The 20,611-nt window shown below is 47.7% G+C and overlaps 1 protein-coding gene across 1 annotated transcript; it reads left to right on the plus strand.

Moving 5' to 3' along the window:
- Window positions 1–14,552: 14,552 nt before the first annotated feature.
- On the plus strand, window positions 14,553–16,905 carry SLPI (secretory leukocyte peptidase inhibitor). Its single transcript, XM_045804505.2, has 4 exons — window positions 14,553–14,660; window positions 15,308–15,469; window positions 15,958–16,107; window positions 16,691–16,905. The coding sequence occupies exons 1-3, from the start codon at window positions 14,579–14,581 to the stop codon at window positions 16,104–16,106; spliced, it is 393 nt and encodes a 130-aa protein (XP_045660461.1). The 5' UTR covers window positions 14,553–14,578; the 3' UTR covers window position 16,107; window positions 16,691–16,905.
- Window positions 16,906–20,611: the final 3,706 nt, after the last annotated feature.

The following is a 20,611-nucleotide window of genomic DNA, read 5'->3' on the forward strand; positions in this document are numbered from 1 at the left end:
GGGAGGACTGGAGACGAACAGATGGGCACTGGTGGCCTCTTCTTGGGTTCTTTCGCTCAATCATTCATTTACTCAGTGGTTCATTCATTCATTCATTCATTCATTCATTCAATTGTTCTTATGTGTCAGGCTTTAGGCTAAGCAGTGGGTATACAACAAAGAGCCAAATAGACACCGTTCGTAAACTCATGGAATTTACTATCTACACTTACTGAGACCTACTGACTATCAGTACTAATAAAAAGCAAAATGGACATAAGTTTTTTCCCTCAAGGAGATCATCACCTAGTGTGGAGACGTACAAATCACAAGGCAAAGAGGTAGGTAAAATGAGGCACGGAGAAGGGCATCTCACACAGAAAGGGAGAGTCAGAGACCCCCTGGTCCCCCAACACCAATGGATGGCTCAGCAGATAGTATCTGTGAGTGAAGGAGAGAAAGTCCATCAGACAGAGGTGTGGGCTTGAGTCTGAGGGCCAGGAGGAACCAGAGGTGAGGTCCAGCAGCCTCCCTGAAGAGGGAGCAGCCACAATGTCCTCCTGCATTCCTTTCCCACCCTAAACCTTAGGAGACCAGCCTGTGAACAGAGCCAAGAAGGTTCTTGAGAACAGGAGAGGCCATCAGCAGTGGGGTGGGGGGCTCTCAGCCTATCCTGGGGGTCTTTAGCAACAGCGACATCGCTTCTAGATGAGACCTTCATCTTCTCCTATTCAATTTTCTCACGAACATGTGGAGAAATTGAGGCTCAGAGAGCCACCATGTCCTGACCAAGGTCACACAGTGAGTCAGTGGCAAAAGCTCTAGACTCTGGAAGTAGATTAGGTTGACAGTGAACTGGACTGAGTAAGATCTTTCGATATATAATAATCTCAGTTGGTGGAAGACCTGATATCTTTCTGTGAGCTCCAGTGTGTGTGTGTGTGTGTGTGTGTGTGTGTGTGTGTGTGTGTGTGTAGTGCCAAGATTTGAATCCAGATTGGGTCAGCTCTGATGTTCAAGCATTTATCCATTATACTGTACTGTTTCTGTGTGTCCTATTAACCTTTGTAGCCCCAGGGCCTTTGCAGCAAGTGCCTTGCTCTCAGTAGGTACCAACACATTTTTTTTTAAAGATTTTATTTATTTATTTGACAGAGAAAGACAGCCAGTGAGAGAGGGAACACAAGCAGGGGGAGTGGGAGAGGAAGAAGCAGGCTCCCAGCAGAGGAGCCTGATGTGGGGCTCGATCCCAGAACGCTGGGATCACGCCCTGAGCCAAAGGCAGACACTTAATGACTGTGCCACCCAGGCGCCCCCCAACACATTTTTTTGAGATGAATAAGAGTCCTTAAGACTCAGTAGTCTTACAGGATACAAGATATAGGAGGAGAGGACAGGGGATGGATGGAGAAGATGGGGTAAGAATCTGGACTCTGGATCAGTTCAGGAAGGGTGTGGCCAAATAATAGGCTCTGGTGACCAAATTCAGAGAAACCTCATCTCACATGTGTCACTAATGAACCTGTGACTGTGGATGGGTCACCTCCCTTTGGGATTCTGCCTTCTCCTCTGTAGAACAGATTGGCCTCAATCTATTCTGAAATACATTTGAGTGCAAACATTCAATGATTTTAAGATCGGAACCAGTTGTAATCAGCTTACGGATGAGAGCTCTCTGGTCCTGTCCCATCCTCTGTGCCCACGGATCACTAATCAAGCACAAGCCTGTCTTATGGGTTCTTCTCAAAGTTCAAGAGCCGTTACCATCTGCTCAGTGTCAGACTCTTTCAAGGTTGTGTGCACCACCAAAGCTACTATTCAGAAGAAAATATTAGACCATTCCAAACTCCAAACCTCATAAAGGCGTATGCGTGAATTTATTAGAGGACAGGGAGAGGGCAAAGGTAGCAGACCAGCAGGAAGAGTTAGAGGGCCTCTGACCCTCTCCTCCGGGGTGGTTATGGTGAGAACCAGAAATCAAGCCAAGGTCACGGCTACTCCAACAACCTATACAAAATGACAGAAGCCAGAATAGAGATACCAATCTGCATTTCCTGTGTGAAAACTATAAGGTACACACTGGGTTAGTAACTCATGCTGATCTCCTTCCTTTTCTACCTCCGCCAGTATATAACGTGTGTTTTCTTTTCGCAAGGAATGGCTCTTGATTACCTGTCTGATTGGAGAGGATCTTAAAATTAAGTTCACATGGAAGCACCACTGATCGATAATCTGATTCTCATTCACAGGAGGAAAAAGAACACCAAATAAGACAGTTATTGTTAGGTACTTGTTGACTGAAACTAGTTATCTTTCGACTTCATTTAAAATAAACAAGGATGCTGAATGTTCATGGCATGAAGATACCTAATAATTGCTCAAAATTTTGTTCTGCTAAATTTATATATATATATATAAATTATATATATATATATATATATATATATATAAATTTAGATATAATACAGTTTCCAAATAGTAATTCTGGAAATAAAAAATGACTGGAGAATAAAAATAGAAGGTCTGATAATTAGCCAGTGGAAGGAAGCTCCAGAAGGAGAAGTGAGAGGATGGCAGAGAAGCAACATTCCAATAGAGAAATGGAAGAAAAATCTCAGAATTAACTAAAGATGCATCTTCAGAGTAAACGTGCACATTCAGGACTGAGCAGGACACATAAAAGGCAAACATGACTTGATAAGACTTGTGACTCTGGCTACTAACTCGGGCTCTTGTTTGAAGCAAATGCACCGGGAGTCAACTAAATAAGAACCCCGAGCCTCACCAGCGATGGTCACTAATTGCTCAGCCAAAATGGATGTCCTACTGTGCCCTTATTTTTTTAAATTTTTTATTTAAATTCAATTTAATTAACATACAGTGTATTATTAGTTTCAGGGTAGAGTTTAGTGATTTCATCAGTTGCATATAACACCCAGTGCTCATTCTATCACGTGCCCTCCTTAATGCCTATCACCCAGTTACCCCTTCCTCCCCTCCCACCCTCCCCTCCAGCAACCCCCAGTTTGTTTCCTAGAGTTAAGAGTCTAATATGGTTTGCCTCCCTGTCTGTTTTCATCTTATTTTCTTTTTCCTTTCCTTCCCCTCTGTTCATCTGTTTTGTTTCTTAAATTCCACATAGGAGTGAAATCATCTGATATTTGTCTTTCTCTGATGGACTGATTTCTACTGCACCCTTATGAAGTGAATTCCCAAAAAAGGTGCAGACCCCTTTCCCCCAAAAGGGCACCCTCTGCAATGCTTCCGTGAGTTATGGCCATGGCAGGCATTGGGCAAGGGAGAGGCTCCCAGATGGCAGAGCCGGATCAGCCCGATTCACTGAACAAGAAAGTCACTCCACCCACCAGGCGGAAGCCCTCACATCCCTGTCTTCTGCAGTCTACAACATACACTACGGGCCAGTAACCGCCTGTATGTTGCTTCCCATGTTTCTCATTTGCGAATAGGAGTTTTCAGGACACTTAGTCTGTTCTCATCCTACCCTTTTATGTTGGGTACATTCAAAATGGTTACACTTCTTTAAAATGATTATATTTACTTCACCGGTAAAGTCTATAGGGAGCCCTCCCTGGACTTCATGGAGAGAACTGCTTTCATCCATATTCCGGAACTGGAGGAGAATGGGGTGCTAGAAAAGACATCTTGTTGTCTTTCTCGGGAGAGAGACTGAGTGCACTTTATGTGCGTGGTGGTGGTTTGGGAAGTGTTTGCATGTGAGTTTATGACGACGTTGATTTCAGTAGCCGTAAGGGACAGGCCTGAGAGATCACTGTTGTCTTTACCACTGGGCATCCGTTCACCCATCTACGCCCTAATCTCCCCTGGAGAATCACTCCCTCTCCCATTTCTGGAAATCACGCTGCATTAGGGGCTTCACCCAGTGAGGAGTTCAGTGACCTTAGCCTATGTCCATCACTACATCCACGTCCCTGGCCCCAGTCATTGGTTCAAAGATTTAATTCTAGTCAATTCTAATAGGTTGGGTTACCTGGAAGAAGTGTTTAGGCTTTCTTCCTGCACCTGGATTTGAGATGGAAAGAGAGAGACAGCCATCTGACATATACCAGGAAGGAGCCTCGCAGCGAAGGGCAGTGGAGTGGAGAGAATCTTCTGGAAACTATCATTTGAGCCCTTGATCACACTGCACCTGAAAATAACACCTGTTCTTGGTTTATTCAGATTTTCCTGAGCCACTAAATCCTGCTTTTTCCTATGCCTGTGTGAATTAGATTTTTGTCTCAAGTGCAGCTGACAATGAGTTCGGACATAGTCTTCCACCTCGCTCAGAACTTGGCCATGCAAGCTGGCGGTCTGCTCATTCCAGTGAGATCCCCCATTCAAATGTTTTCCATCCCCCCCAACCCCATCCTGTTCTTTGAGGCCTCAGGGTCCTCCCTGGAACAGATAAGCCGTTATCATTGCTCTGAGCCAGAACTGAGGGTGTCTGGCTGAGCTTCCTGACTATGTAACACTAGCTCAGAAAAGCCGAGCCAGTTCTAGAAGCCGAATTAAGGACAGTAGACATCACAAGGCTGGGAATGGGCCATCACAACCACTACGTCTTCCCCCACTGTGAAACCCTTTGTGGTGATTCCCATCCTTGAAATCCTGGCGCCCGAGGCTGTGGAAGTTGCCAATAATGGTCGCAGAGTCATGGAAGGGGCTCTGGCTAGAGGGCAGGTGGCCCATTCCCGGTGGCCCCACAGCCCTGCAGGTTCAGTGGACCACCTGCTTCTACTGGTGGCATTTCTGGGCATCCAGAAGTTTCCGTTTCTTCTCCCACTCTGTGGATCTTCTTATCTGCCTATGTCTAACTGCCTTTAAATCCGTGTTTCTCTCTCTCTTCATCTCTTCACCCTGTCCCTGATTCCAGATCTGTCCCCTTCTCAGTCTGGATCATTCACTGGTTTGCTCTTTCTTTTTCTTTCACCATCTTTGTCTGACTGGCTGTCTTTGCCGCTAACTCTCCGTCTGTGTTATTCTGTTCTTGCACCATTACGCTGCTCTCTGACTTCCTCCCGTCGCTGGTACTCTCCGCTGCTGTTTCTCCAGCTCTGTGAGTCTCTGACCTTCCCTGGGTTGAACCCCTGGCTGTGAGCCCTGTACGTGTCCTCGGGCACCGTTTATCCTTTAGCCAGCTCACTGGCTGGTCTTCCCTCTTCCTTCCCCAGAGTCCTGAGTATCCCAATGGTTGGTCCTTCCCTTGACTTTGAGGCCAGCGGTCATCGCCCACTCACTCTGGGAAGTATGTCCTAATGTTCAAGGTCAAGAACAATGATTTAGCCTCAATGATGCCCTGAATCCTCGGTCTGCCCTTTCAGAATCTGGCTTCTTCTTCCCCAAATGCCACGCCCTCAACTATTGGAGCGACTAGAACTGCTGGAGCGACAGGAATATCAACATCGTATTTGTGACTGCAGATATGAGGACCCTCTGACACTCCAGGCTTAGGAGATTCAATTCTAATTGAGCAAAGAGGGACCAGGAAGGCCAGAGCCTGACATCATAGAATCTCGGAGCACAGAAGGTGGACTGGGGGGAGGGAAGGAACTGCACTTTCTCTCCTGGCTTTGCAAACCTCAGCCTGTCATTCCATGGTCAGTCGGTCAGTCAGCACACCCACCACTCAGCCACCCAGTCCCTCAGTGTCCCGGGCAGCCTGCTGGCCAGAAGTGCTGTAGTGCTGACTGGTGGCCCGTCCTGCTTCCAGGAGTGCATAGAGCCGGCCCTGGGACGAAGGCAGGTGGCGGGGGTCCACCACCCCAGGCAGGAGCTGGAATGCTTGGAGGGTGTTAGGGCTTCTGGTTCCTAGCCTGTGGCTTTGTTGATGAGGTGAAGCTTAGAGAGTTTGCAGTAGTGCCTTTCCAGGAAGGGGACTCATCATTCCAAACTTCGAGGAAAGGGCGGTCAGGGCCATGGATACTCAGGTGCCACAAGGACCACGCAAGACAGGCATGTGCTCCTCCCCTGTGTCAGGAGGAATGCCGCGAGGGGGTTTAGGTCTGGTGTAGGTCATCAAACTTCTTTGAATCGATGCCCCTGGTGGTCACAGGGTCCTGGTACCCCAGGCCCACCGGCAAGGGGCTGCCCGACCCCTCACCCCTCAGTAGGGCTTCTGCTTATTCTCTCTGCCTTTCTGCATCCGTCTTGCTTGCCATTTCAGAGCCTCACGGGTCCTCCGGGCAGTGCTTCCGTCTCGGGCATCTCCAGCCTGGGTCTGGGAGCGAAGGCCCCAGAATGAGGCAGCCCGTCGCTGAATTCTGAAGACTTGCTGTGCCGCCCACTTGCTATGATGTCATCTTAGGCAAGTGGGCTTCCTTCTCGGAGGTTCCCTTTTCTTCTAAGATGGGCTGCGAAAGTACTTGGCTCCCTGTGAGACTCTGTATGCATCGTGTCTATTTCTAGAATTCTTCTCCAGGAAGGTTGGGCGCTCTGCCTCCTGAGTATGGTGGTGGTGGTGGAGGTGGGTGCTTCTAAGGCCAAATCCCAGCTGAAATTCTAGATCTGCCCCCTCTAGGGCTCATCTGTTCCAATACTCAGATCTCACAAACATGGAAATTTGAGGCTCGGGGGGAAGCAGAGGTCCCACATCGAGTGAAGGATTCCAGCTCTATCTCCTGAGGACCCCAGGGCCCTGGGGGCCAGAAGTCATGCTGTCCAGGGCGGGTCCTCCATCATCTCTGGGCCCCCTGGTCTGTTCGGGCCACCTAAGTGCTCTCTGCGGACCTCAGGCCTGGCCATGGAGAAGCCAGCTGCAGCCATCCGTCCCTCATCAGCCTGTGCGTCAAGTGCCCCCGACATCCTTCCTGGCAGGCTGCAGGGAGAACTTTCTGGAGCCTTGTCTGTACATACTCAGTACCACAGGACAATGAAATGTGATAAGGCCTGCAAAGCACTTAACACTGTCACTCCCTCCATCATGTTTCCCAGTAAATGTCTGCGACGGAGACTGCAATGGCCCAAATACGGCCCTTAAGTGGGGGAAGCCAGGATCATCCCCGTTCTGACTGATTTTGGAGTCTGTAACATTTGCAGGAGACCAGTGGAGTCTCGTGATGTGGGGGAATGCTTTCCTAGGCTGCTTCTAGCTCTGCTCCAGAGTTTAAAACTTCCATTTTTCTTTCCCTCGTGCCTTCCAAGGTAGTCTTGCTCGCAGTTACTTCTTGTCCAACACCTGTTCTCTTTTTTGTCTTCCCAGACCCATAAGCATTTCCTCACGGCAAACCACGGCCTCTGACTCACCGACCTCACAGGAAACGGGGTCTTCTCCTAGGGAGACACTCAGCCTTTGAAGGACGAAAGTGCAGAGCCCTGACTACAGCAACTACCTCTTCGATGGGTAGGTAGGAAGACACTTGAGATCTGCCCTTGCTGGTTATTTCCACCTTGGACGGATGGCCATTTTTCCCCTTTGCCTGGATTGTGCTTAACCTGGGCGCTCCCCAGCTGCCCCATTCACATCTGAGCCTAAAAGAACAGTTCATTTTCCAGTTGTGTCAGGAATCTGACGAGTGGCTGGGGAAGGAAATTTAAACCTTGTAAAACTCAAATGTTCTTGGGTAAAGAAATGCTAAGAAGGAAGTGGCCAGGCCCTCTTTTCTCTCTGGGGTGCGGGGAGATCTGGCTGCCATCTCTGTCACCTGTGGATCTCCAGGGGCGACTGAAACGACCCGCCCTACCCCTTGCTCTAATTCCTTCTCAGTCTGCTCTTTCTGTCGCAGCTCGGTGGTATTCTTCCCCGATAGTCTCAGCACCCTGTCTGGCTGCTTCTCCAGCGCTCCCGCTCCTGCCTCTCCACCCCCCTTCAGTCACCACTGCATATGATGTGTGTTTCGTTCGAGGGAGCATTTCAAGTGAAGTTATAAAGGCAACTGCCGAGGTCAGGACACGGGCTGCGACTCCTGCGGTGTGTTTATGACCTGGAAGGAAGCAGGGCGACACTGTTTCTTACAGAGTCACGGTATCGTCTTGGGACAGATGGAGGAACTGAGGCACAGAGAGAGCCCGTGGCTGCCTTATCCAGACACGAATGAGCCATGAGAACCTGGTCTCCTGACTTTTGGATTCTGAAAGGGTTTTGGTTTTGATTTTTGGTTTTGAGACTGAGAAAGATAATGAATTTTAGTGAAAGGCAGAGATGCTGTTTGCTATCAGTATGGGGAGCTCGGAAACGTAGCTCCCTTAGACACGGGTAATGGGGGCTCCTGCCTGGGGCCTCACACCTCCCCGGCCCTGCGTTTTAGGGTGCCTTCCTCAAAACCGTCTGTGTTCCCTCTGCCACCTGGGGCCAACCAGGGCCGCAGGGCCATGGAGGGGGTGGGGTGGGGAGGGGTGGCACCTCCAGCCTGGCCTGAGGCCTGAATGGGTTCTGGTTCTCCTTTCTTGCCTTTGGTCCTTCCCACTTTCTATGCCTGGCCTCATCGCTGGCATCCAGGACAGTCACCCTACTGGACCACAACCCTAGAGACCCTTCTGATGGATGGGGGGCTGGGGGTGGGGTTTTTGTTGTTGTTGTTGTTGTTAGCTCTGATTGACCTGTGTTCTCCTGGGTCAGACTTGAGCCATGCAGGGTGAGGAACAACATTTCCTGAGCAAATGGACGGCTCCTCTCACTTCCCCCATGAGCCCCTGAAGGGTTGGCTGCCTAAGTTGTAGGACCCAGGGCAAAGTGAGCATGTGGGTGCTTTGTTCAAAAGCGGGGGAAAAGTGCCAATAAAGACATTAAAATACCCCTACCCGACCAAAAACCCCACTTTTCCCTTTTTCCTGCGATTGGTCACGCTAGGTTTCATTTGTCATGTCGTATCGCTCCCCCTCAGGGGTATGCACAGGGAGAGTGCAGGGCCTCACAGGTGCCCTGGGTCCCTGCGGCACTTGCACATCCGCGGGCAGGACCCCCCAGCCACAAGGCCCCCTTCCCACCAGCTGCCCTGGTGGTGACAACAAAGACCAGCCTTCAGAGCACCAGTTGGAAGCCAGGAGCGAGGGGCGGCATGTTGGATGCTGCAGTCTCAGGGGCAGTGGTGCAAGTGGCCTTGAAGAAACTGTGCTGGGAATGCAGGGGGAAGGGGCTTGGGTTGGCCAGGGCGCTGTAGTGAGACAGAAGCAATATAATATATGCATATATTAACATATATAATAGGACATAGTATACACATAATATACATGATACTATTATGTGATAGATGAGAGATAGATAGATAGATGGAGAGAGAGAGAGAGAATGAGACATTTTATTTCAAGGAATTGGCTTATGCAATCCTGAGACCAAACAAGTATGAAACCCACAGGGCAGTCCAGAAATTCAAGTAAGAGTTCAGGTTGCAGTCTTACACCTGAACTCTGCGGAGCAGCAGGCTGGAGAGTTAGCCAGGCTTTCTAGGTTTCTGTCTTAAGGAACATTCCTTTCTTCGGGAAACCTGCTTTTGCTCTTCAGGCCTTCAACTGATTGGATGAGGCCCACTCACACTACGGAGGGAAATCTGCTGGGCTCAAAGTCTACTGATTCAAATGTTTAATCACATCTAAAAAATGCCTTCAGAGTGATACCTAGACTGATGTTTGACTAAACAATGGGGCAAATTAATCATCACAAAGGTCTACATTGTTTTAATACAGATGATATAAAGTCTTGGCCCTCTGAGTCATAACAGGGCTGCCATCTTTTCTTCTGCTTGGAGATCTGAAACTCGTCACATCTAACCATAAGGATAGTGAAGAGCTGGTTTCTGGACCCGTGGAGGAAGAAATGACGCCTGGACACTGAGAGAAAATGTCACATGCTCTCATTGGACAGCAAGCCAATATCCTGGCACTCCCTTTCATTATTCCAAATCTTTCTGGTTAAATCACTGTGCCTGTCATGGGCACAGAGGAATTTTGTTATATATATATATATATATATATAATAATACTAATTCATAATTATTATATTTATAATTTATACTATATTATATAGGCATATAATTATTAATCATTATTAATAGATAATTATTAATTAATTATATAATATGTAATAAATTATAATTATATATGTAACAAAATATAATTACATATATATTTAAAATTAAAATCTAATTTATTATTAATTATATAAATTATAATTGGAAAGTACGTATTACAAATATCTATTGTAAGAATGTATATTAGAAATATATATTTAATTAATATTATACTATATATAATTAATTATATTACAAATATATATATATATTTATTTAAGTGGTTTTTAAAATTTTTAAGTAATCTCTACACCCAACGTGGGACTCGAACTCACAACCCCAAGATCAAGAGTCGCATGCTCCACCGACTGAGCCAGCCAGGTGCCCCTATAATATATTTTTTAATCAAATTGTTTCCATAGACAGAGGCCCCTCAAGCAATATTTGCTCAGGCCCCCAGGTGTCCTAGAAGCAGCTCTGTCCTTCAGTTAGGCATTTAATGGGGCAGACCAGGCGGGGTCCAGGCCCAGGGTCAGGGGCTGTCTGTCGTTCAAGCCCGCAGCTCCCTGGGTACCCAGTGTACAATGTACTGACTCTGATGAGAACCATGTCTGCCCTTCTGAGTGGACCAGACTCTGTGCTGAGCGTTTGCCTAATGCCCCACAGCAGCCACGTGATATAGGAGAAACCAATACGACCCTGAGGAAACGGGCTCAGAGACGTTCAGCGCCTTTCTTCCAGCCCAGGGAACTCTGACTTGTTTAGGTTCTTAGTGACCCCGCGGTATTGACTCCATGTGTCTTCACTGCGCCTCAGGGCCTCACACAGCACCTGGCAGGAGGTGAGAATTCATTAAACAACTCTCCTGTGAATGAATTGAATGAACGAGTGAATCGTAGTATTTAGGAGAAGGTAACAGAGGGTGTGTGCCGCAGGCTTCGTGCATCAGTCTCAGGTTGAGATCAGGTTAGGAGGTGAAGTGTTCACCAACCAAGCAGGTTCTGGGGATCAGCATGGGAGTAACTGGCTTTAGTAAATCTCGGTCTGGTGCTGTGTAACCAACTCCTTAAGCAACTCTGGGCTTGTACCCGCTCCTGAGGGCCTCAGTTCCTTGCTGCAAGCTGGAGGTGTGGCCTAGATCAGGAGGCAGCAAACATTTTCTGTGAAGGACCAGAGAGTAAATATTTTAGGCTTTGCAGTAAGTGCAGGTCTCTGCTGTAACTGCCATTTGTAGTGGGGAAGTAGCCACAGAAATGCATAAATGGATGAATGTATGGCTGTGTTCCAATAAAACTTTATTTAGAAAAACAGTTGTCTGGATTTGCTCTGGGGGCGGTAGTTGGCAGACCCCTGGTCTAGATGACCTCTGAGATCCCTTTTAATCTTAACAGTCTATGATTTAAAGACTTAGGACCCATGGTGTGAAGGACAGAAATGATCACACAATGTTCTTATCCTCCTATGGCACCCATGGCAGACATTGCTAATCGGTCACAGGCTTCATTTCTGACTGGAAAGGAGTCGACTTTCAGAATCAATCACAGATGGAGAATTCCAGCTGGAGCATTCCCCCTTCCACCCTTTAAGACGCAAATATTTGGAAGACTCCAGACACTCTTGAGTGTGGCATTGAGGAAGATAGGAAGCTGCAGAGAGTGAGAAGTGTGACAGCTTCTCCCACTCTTATCTCCCCCCCTCCTCCGTGAGAGGAGCCAAATTCTCCCCGGGGGGCCGAAGTGAGAGCCCAGATCCTGAACCTGAGCGAGGGCGTCTGAGCTGCCAGTGCTAGTACCCGCGGGTGGAAGTCAGACCCCCCATCTCTCTCTCTCTCTCTCTCTCGCCCTACTGAGCTCGAGCTAGGAGCGGACACCTGGCGCTGGCTGGTCCCCCTGCGCGCACTAATTTTCTTCCTCTTCTTTTCCCACCAGAATGTTAGCCGTTGAGGGACTCCTGCGCAGCTGGGTCTGCGGGCGGTTGACTGTTGGAGAATATTTTACAAATTAGTTCCTGTGGAGCCGTGGTTGCGTGATAACGCACGGACCTTTCGCGTCTGTTTGAATTTCCACAAACCTTCACTTTGAGGAATGGGTGGGGAAATCCTAAGCATCTAGAAGTCACACGATATAAGGGCGTGGGCTGTGCAGTTAGACAAGTTTGGGTTGAATTTTAGACATATGATCACTCTTGATAATCAGAAGCCATCTCCGCAGGTGGGGTAACGCTCGGAGTAAGTTTAATATATGGCAGCCCTATGTTAACTTAACATTAATTTGTTCTTTTTATTTTTTTTAAAAGATTTTATTTATTTATTTGACAGAGATATAGACAGCCAGCGAGAGAGGGAACACAAGCAGGGGGAGTGGGAGAGGAAGAAGCAGGCTCATAGCAGAGGAGCCTGATGTGGGGCTCGATCCCATAACGCCGGGATCACGCCCTGAGCCGAAGGCAGACGCTTAACCGCTGTGCCACCCAGGCGCCCCTAATTTTTTCTTTTTAAATCTCAGGAGCTCAGTGAGGGATTTTAGGGTAGGAAGTATCCCTCAAGCATCTCCAATTACACTCTATAACTACATGTTGGGTCTGGTGACCAGGAAGTTCTTTGCACCTTTATCCCTGATTCATTTCAACGTTCTTCAGTTCTAAGGGATAATATTCATTTGTTCTTTTTCTGCCTCTTCCACACCCTTAATCTCACAGCTCTCTGCCAAGGGCTGAATTGTTAGTATCATCCCATCATGCAGTTGGGAAAACTGAGCTCCAAAGAGATGTGCTGTGGGCAGCGTTCTTCCTTCTGTACCTTTTTATTTGATAACTGTTTTCAAAATTTAATTTAATTTTAAATTTTTAAAAAAGTAATCTCTACAGCCATCATGGGGCTTGAACTCATGACCCTGAGATCAGGAATTGCATGCTCCACCGACTGAGTGGGCCAGGCGCCCCTATCTGACAATTGTTTAGTGAGCACTTTCATTGTATCGGGTATGGACTAGGCACTGGAGATAGAATGGTATCAATATTTCAGGGAAATAAATATCTGTTGCTTGACTGATCTGTCATCTGAACTTTTGAGAAGGAAATTGCATTGGGCAATTCAGTAGAGAGTTTCACAATCCCCGAGAGTCCAGGAATGTGAGAATTAGGGGGCCTTGCACAAGGTCTTAGCTGAGCACTCACGTCTGTGGTTTCAGCCCCACAGCTAAATAGCTTCTTTGCAACCTGCCGCCTCTTGCCCTCTCCTCCCAGCAGGCTAACGGGCTTGGGGCCTCCACAACATTCACCGTTCACATGGACACATGAAACAGCTTCCTTTTTTTTTTTTTTAATTTAAATTCAATTTAATTAACATATACTGTATTATTCATTTCAGAGGTAGAATTTAGTGATTCATCAGTTGCGTATAACACCCAGTGCTCATTCCCTCAAGTGTCCTCCTTAAGGCCTATCGCCCAGTTACCCCATCTCCCCACCCACCTCCACCCCAACAACCCCCAGTTTGTTTCCTAGAGTTAAGAGTCTCTCATGGTTTGTCTCCCTCTCTGTTTTTGTCTTATTTTCTTTTTCCTTCCCTTCCCCTCTGTTCATCTGTTTTGTTTCTTAAATTCCACATAGGAGCGAAATCACCTGATATTTGTCTTTCTCTGACTGACTTATTTCACTTAGCATAATACCCTCTAGTTCCATCCACATGGTTGCAAATGGCAAGATTTCATTCCTTTGGATGGCTAAGTAATATATATATATATATATTCCTATACATATATATCTATATTCCTATATATATATATCTATATTCATATATATATATATATATATACCATACACACACACACACCCCACATCTTCTTTATCCATTCATCTGTCCATGGACATCTGGGCTCTTTCCATAGTTTGGTTATTGTGGACATTGCTGTTATAAACATCGGGGTGCATGTGCCCCTTCGAATCATTATGTTTGAATCCTTTGGATAAATACCTAGTAGTACAATTGCTGGGTCGTAGGGTAGCTCTATTTTCAACTTTTTGAGGAACCTCCATACTTTTTCCAGAGTGGCTGCACCAGCTTGCATTCCCACCAACAGTGTAAGAGGGTTCCCCTTCCTCTGCATCCTCGCCAACATCAGTCATTTCCTGATTTGTTAATTTTAACCATTCTGACTAGTGCGAGGTGGTATCTCATTGTGGTTTTGATTTGTATTTCCCTGATGCCGAGTGGTGTTGAACATTTTTTCGTGTGTCTGTTGGCCATTTGGATGTCTTCTTTGGAGAAATATCTGTTCATGTCTTCTGCCCATTTCTTGGCTGGATTTTTTGTGTTTTGGGTGCTGAGTTTGATACATTCTTTATAGATTTTTGGATACCAGCCCTTTACTGAGATGGCCTCCTTATTAGCCTGGTGACATCTTCCAGGCCAGCCTCTTCTGTTTCTTCCCTGGCAGTTACTGTTGGCCTCGCAGTCTTGCCTGGGACAGGAAAGAGCCGCTGTGTCCCTGGTAGTAGCATTGCTGGTCTCACCTAGCTTCCGTATGTGCAATCACAGCTGGGAGGGGCCAGGGAAATTCTGTTGGGGCCACACCCACTAGCAAAAGTATAAATAATGAGGTTTGGCATGGACCCTCAGAGCCACACCTCCTCTCATCATGCAGTCCAGCAGCCTCTTCCCTCTTGCGCTGCTTGTCCTGGGAAGTCTGGCACCTTGCATTGCACAAGGTGTTGGAAATGGTGAGTTGAAGCCATCCTGGCACAGTCTTGGCTGCAGGGCAGAGGTGGGGGCTCCTGGGGAGTGGGGGTGTCTCCTTCTAGAGGCTCTGATGTCTCAGCCTAGTTTCAAGAGACCTCCCTGAGGGTGGGTTCATGTCCATCTGGGCTCTGATGCATTGGGATGTGCTTTTATGAGAATCCAGTCAGCCCAGGCCCCACTCCCTCTGGTCTTACCTCTCTCTTGCTTCACCCTGTCTGTGAGCCTGCAGTCATCTATCTCTGGTTCCTCGTCTTTCTGTTTCTATCCTTTGGTCTCTGTGTCTCTGCCTCTGGCTCTAGCTTCCACCTGTCCTGTCGGCTCTATCTGCCTTGTCTCTCTCTCTCCATCTCCCTCACCCCCAGACTGCCTCTTTGCTTTGTGGAGCCTTGTTTTCCCTGGGGGAGGAAACCTTGGCTGGGAGCCCTCTGCTCTTTTCCAGGATCTGCCCACATATGTGGCTTAATCAAGCCTGTCACTCCTTGTGGAAGTCAGACAGGCATTTCCCTCTGGTCTGTGTGGACAGTCATCTGGGTGAGGGTCTCTGCTGGACAGCAGCGTTTTGTCCAGGAGTCATGATGGCTACTTCGCACCCAGCTCCGTCCTTGACTCTTGACATTCTCTCCAACAGCGTTGAAAGCTGGAGCTTGCCCTTCTATACGATCTCCTCGGTGCCTTTCTGGCTACGAGCAGCCTGAATGCCAGAGTGACTGGCAGTGTCCAGATAGGCAGATATGTTGCTCTGATGTTTGTGGATTCAGATGCCTGGACCCCGTTAAAATCTTCAACCCAAGTGAGGAGGTGGAAGGGCTGATGGGGAGGGAGTGAGCCTGAGAATGCAGCTCCTAGGGGGACAGGACTGGGTGCTGGGCCTGCCAGGTCTCCTCCTTTCCAGGAATAGTTGAGTCAAATTTGTTAGCTGGCCAGGGAGTCACACTGCCCCAGACAGGAACTTACTCACCTGGCTGGTGAAGCAGCCAGTCTGTCAGAAGTCAGTTTTTTGGGCAGTAGTCATCTGGCCATTCAGGTAAGCAGGCAGATGACAGCCATCCATCCAGTCAGTGCTGGACAACTGGTCACCTCTGTGGACAGGGGGCCTGATGTGAGAGGAGACCTGGATCCTGCCTTGAGGGGGATATGGAAGCCCTGGGAAGCAAAAGGTGGTCATGGGGATGGAGAAGATATGATTCTCCCCACGTGGGCTGGGCTGGGGCTGGGTCCAGCAAGCAGGAATGGCACAGAAGATGCAAAGCCTCTGACCTGTGACTCTACTCTCACCAGATAGGGTGAAGCCTGGCAGGTGTCCGGTGGTCACTGGCCAGTGCCTGATGCTCAACCCCCCCAACCACTGTGAGACAGACCGTCAGTGCGTGAGCGACTTCAAGTGCTGTAGGGGCATGTGTGGGAAAGTCTGCGTGGCCCCTGAATAAGGTAAGGAGGGGCCCGGCCCACCCATCTCCCTCCTGCCAGTCCTCTCTGTCCCAAGCCTCTGGCAGCCGTGACCTATGAGCAGGGGGACTCCTGGTCTCTTCCCCTGAAATAGCCTCTGCCTGGCCCCCTTGTCCTTCAAGGGACTGCTCCCCAGGCCCCAGGGCCAGGATTTCTGTAGGATCACTCATAGCTTTGATTATATTCCAACCCTTCTGGGTGAGGGCCTGGGTAAGGGGCTCTCTGAGTCTCAGTTTCCTTATCTGTAAAATGGACATAATGAAACTGAGAGTGCTTTGTAAAGCACCATGTGTGTTAAGTATTTCTTATTAAGATCATCTCCAGCATGTTGTCGAGGGTCAAAGCCCAAAAGATCAACGGATTTTGAGGCTAATCGAACTCAGTGCTCTGAGTGCAGAGTTCTACAGTAACATTGAGACGTGAACTCAGTCTCCTGACACCAAGACTTTTCCCACTATACCATCACCTTGCTATTTCCTCCGTCTTGGGGGCTTCTTGGGGGAAGAATGGGGAGATAATTTGGCTGGTTCCTGTATTGAAGCTCTGATCCGATTTTCTCTCATAGCCCAACTCCTGCCATTTGGAAGAGGCCCTGGATTCCTACTCTGTGGTCTGGGAACTCAGCTCTCTGCTCCCGGGTTTGGAGTGATGGGGTGGCACTCCACGGTCAAGACTTGGTTCTAACACCAATATCTCTTTTGGGGAAAGGCTTGGCACGCACTCGTCTTTCAGGAAATGCCTGTTGATTGGTGAATAAATAAACAAGCACATTTCTTTCTATCCATATGCTTCTGTGGTTTGCTGGTGCTGTGAATTGGGTGGGAGGTGATGAGGGAATGTGTGGCTGTGTGGCCTCCCTGCGATAGATACAGAGTGGAAGGGAGACGCTTCGGGGCCGGGCAGACATGAATCTACATCATGACTCTAAACATATTGGTCTGCAATTTTGCGCAAATGACTTTATCTCGCATATCTCAATCTCTTTACCCACAAGTGGGACCGTGTTTGGAGCACTGGGGTATGCAACGTGTATGAACGAAGAGCAATGTTGCTAGGCCATAGCAGGCTCAGCAGACGGTGGATACTCGCCTTTTGGGGTGATTTTGAGCTTCTTACATTTCTTCCCTCTCCCAAGACACTCTTTCTTCCACCTGAAGATAAGCGTTGAGCCGAACCACATGCACTGATTATCGGTCCTGAGAGAGGACCCCAAACACGTCTGCCCATGGCATCTTGGTATCAGAGTCCCCAAGGAAAGCAGCGTTCAGTCAAGCACTGGGTAAAACAATGCTTTACTTACATAGACAAGAAATAAGATCAGCTTCCACTGGGGGCCTCTATTTCCCACGGCCTGCAAGTAGTCTCTCCCAGGAGCTGATGCGGGACAACTTACCCCCACACGCCCCTCTCAGGCCACAGTAGGAGGCCCCATCCCCTCCTCACGGAGGACAGACATGGCAGTGGGCTTGGTCAGAAGCCACAGGGCACGCACACCTACACGCAACAGAGGAGCACACGCTGAAGCTTGAAGTGTGGCCAGATACTCCCCCACACAGCCGTAACCCGGCACAGGCTCGCGAGCTCTTCCTCTCTCAGTAAGTAGGGATTCCAGGTCTGAGGCCTCAGGCGGCTGAGTGGGGGATGCGTGCACGAGGCTGCCTTTCCCCCCCATGAGAGGATTGCTAGGGTGGGTCTCGTTATGACATGTGGCTGGCCAGTAGCCACACGAGGACGATGTTGTTCTTGACCCCATGGAGCAGAAAGAGTGACAAGAGCTGGACTCCCAGAGCTCAGAGCAAGCGGGGAACCGGGCTCCCCATTTCTCTGTGCCCTTCAGACTCCAAGGGAAGCAGAGAACTTGAGTGGATAGTGACACAGAGAAAGGACAAAACACAACTGTAATTCAATCCTTTCCTGGAAAATATCATTGATCTAAAAAAAACATTCCACACACGGCATTCAACCAATGTTCCAAGAGCAACAACAGCCTGTATTCAATTAACTGCTTGAGGGAAGAGGGAGAAGAGGGAGCGCCATTTTATTGATGTTGTGAGTGGGGTAGCCGCCCTCCGAGCTGCCTCCCGGGGACCCTCACTTCTTGGGATTCCCGGCCTCGTGTGGCCCCTCCGATGGTTTAGCGCGGTGGAGTCTGTGGGACCAATGAACTATGGCAGAGTGAGAGGGAGCTGTGTCCTGATGAGAGGAGAGGAGTAGAGGATGGCGCCTTCCATCCGGGGAGCACGCGCCCTCTCTCGGATCACCTGCGCTGGCAGAACTCAGCTGTCACGTCAGGAGGGCGCTCAGCCATCTGTGGAGTGGCCCGTGGGGGAGGAGACAACGGTCCCGCCGACAGCCTGAGGGGAGCTGAGCCCCACCAACAACACGAGAGGGAGTGCGGAGGCAGAGTTTCAGCCCCAGTCTAGTCTTGAAAGGATTGCTGTCCCAGCACATGGCTTGATTCTGACCTTGTGACAGACCATGACCCAGAGCCATCCAGGGAAGCTGCTCCTGGCTTCGGGAGATGGTATTTATGATTTTAAGGTGCTAAGTTTGGGGGCCATATGTTATGCGGCAATAGACACCTGTTACAATGAGGCCAGCAAAAATCCGCTACCAACCAAATATGGACAGTTCAAGGAAAGATAATTATAAGGCAATGTCTTTGTCTCTGAACAAAGTTGGGAACATCCTAAATAAAACGTTAAAATTAGAAATCATGAAGGCTTAAAAAGCTTTCATAGAAGTTCAACATGAATTTTTAAAAATATTTTATTTACTAATTTGAGAGAGAGAGAAAGAACATGAGCAGGGGCGGGGCAAAGGGAGAGGGAGAATCAGACTCCCCGCTGAGCAGGGAGCCTGACGCAACAAGGGGCTCAATCCCAGGACCCTGGGATCATGATCTGAGCCAAAGGCAGACACTTAACCGACTGAGCCACCCAAGTGCCCCCAACACGAGTTCTTTATTAAAATTAAGAATAGACACGAAAGTATAGAAATTAATTTAAAAAAAACACAACAGAAAATCTACCTGAAACTGTAACAAAACCTACATTAAGTTGAATTTTCAGAGGTATCATCACTAAAGTCAGAAACAGAATAAGGATAAACACTTTTTCAAGGGTGTATGAGCCAGTGAGATGAGATCTGGGGATAAGGTGTGTAAGAGTAGAAAGAAAGATACCATATTGTCATTATTTGCAGATAGTATCATTTCCTACATAATAACTGAACACATTCAATAAAGTTGATGAAGTAAGTTTCATCAGAGTTGCCGGGTATGCACAACTTTACAGCATTTCTATACATTATTCATAATGAATCAGAAATAATAGAAGGTAGAAATAATTGGTCAAAGAAACAAACGCTACAATACACCCAGGAAGGAACCTAAAAATTATGCCAGACCTTTGTGGATTAAAGAAGCAATTCGTTGAAGGTCTAAAATAAGAAATGAATAAACAAAGAAACAATATTTATGTTTGTAAAGACTCAATAAGGTCAAGATTACAGCTCGTTAAAAAAATCATTTGTAAATTCAATGTAACTGTAATAAAAACCCCAACATCATTTTTAAAAAACAACTTGACAAAGTGATCCTATGTTAATATATTAATAGAAAGTTTGCAGAAGAACCCGGAACATCTTTGAAAAGTACAACAATAGGAGTTATCCAGACCAGGTATCAAAATCTAATTGATTATATGAATTATTAATTATAATAATGAATGGAATATGACGTTGGTACAAGAATAAACAAATAGTCTAATGGAACAGAACAGAATGTCTGAAAGGAAATCTGCATTTGTGGAAATCTGTTATGTAACAAAGACAAATTTTTTTAAGGTTTTATTTATTTGAGAGAGAGAGAGAAAGAGCATGAAGGGTGGGGAGGGGCAGAGGGAGAGGGAGAAGCAGACTCCCCTGCTGAGCAGGAAGCCTGACACCGGTGGGGCTCGATCCCAGGACCCTGAGATCAGGACCTGAGCTGAAGTCAGAGGCTAAACCAACTGAGCCACCCAGGTGCCCCAATAAGGAGGAATTTTTATAATTGTTTAGGGCAAAACTCAAACTAATAATGAAAGCAATTGGCTTTTTTTTAAAGTTCACACTAACACCTTTTACTGAGTTCAATAGTAATCATTAACATAAGGTTCTCCTGACTTATGCTTGCTTGCTTTCTGTCATTCATTCCTTTATGATGAGGAGTTTGCTTGCGCAGTTACAGAGGCTAAGTCCATCATCTGCTGTCGGTAAATTGGAGACTCAGAAAAGTCTGTGGCTTAATACAGTTCCTGTCTGAAGGCTTAAGAACTAGGGGAGCTGATGGTGTAAATTTCGATCCAAGGGCAGGAGAAAATGAGGTGAGATGTTCCAATGCAAAAAATGGAGGAGAAAAGGTGTGGATTCCTTCTTCCCCCACCTTTGGTTCTATTTAAGCCCTCAGCACTTTGGATGAGGGCTACCCACACTGGCGAGGGGATTC

Source organism: Ursus americanus, chromosome 22, assembly GCF_024610735.1.
Source record: "Ursus americanus isolate L20-20 chromosome 22, mUrsAme1.1.p, whole genome shotgun sequence".
NCBI lineage: Eukaryota > Metazoa > Chordata > Mammalia > Carnivora > Ursidae > Ursus > Ursus americanus.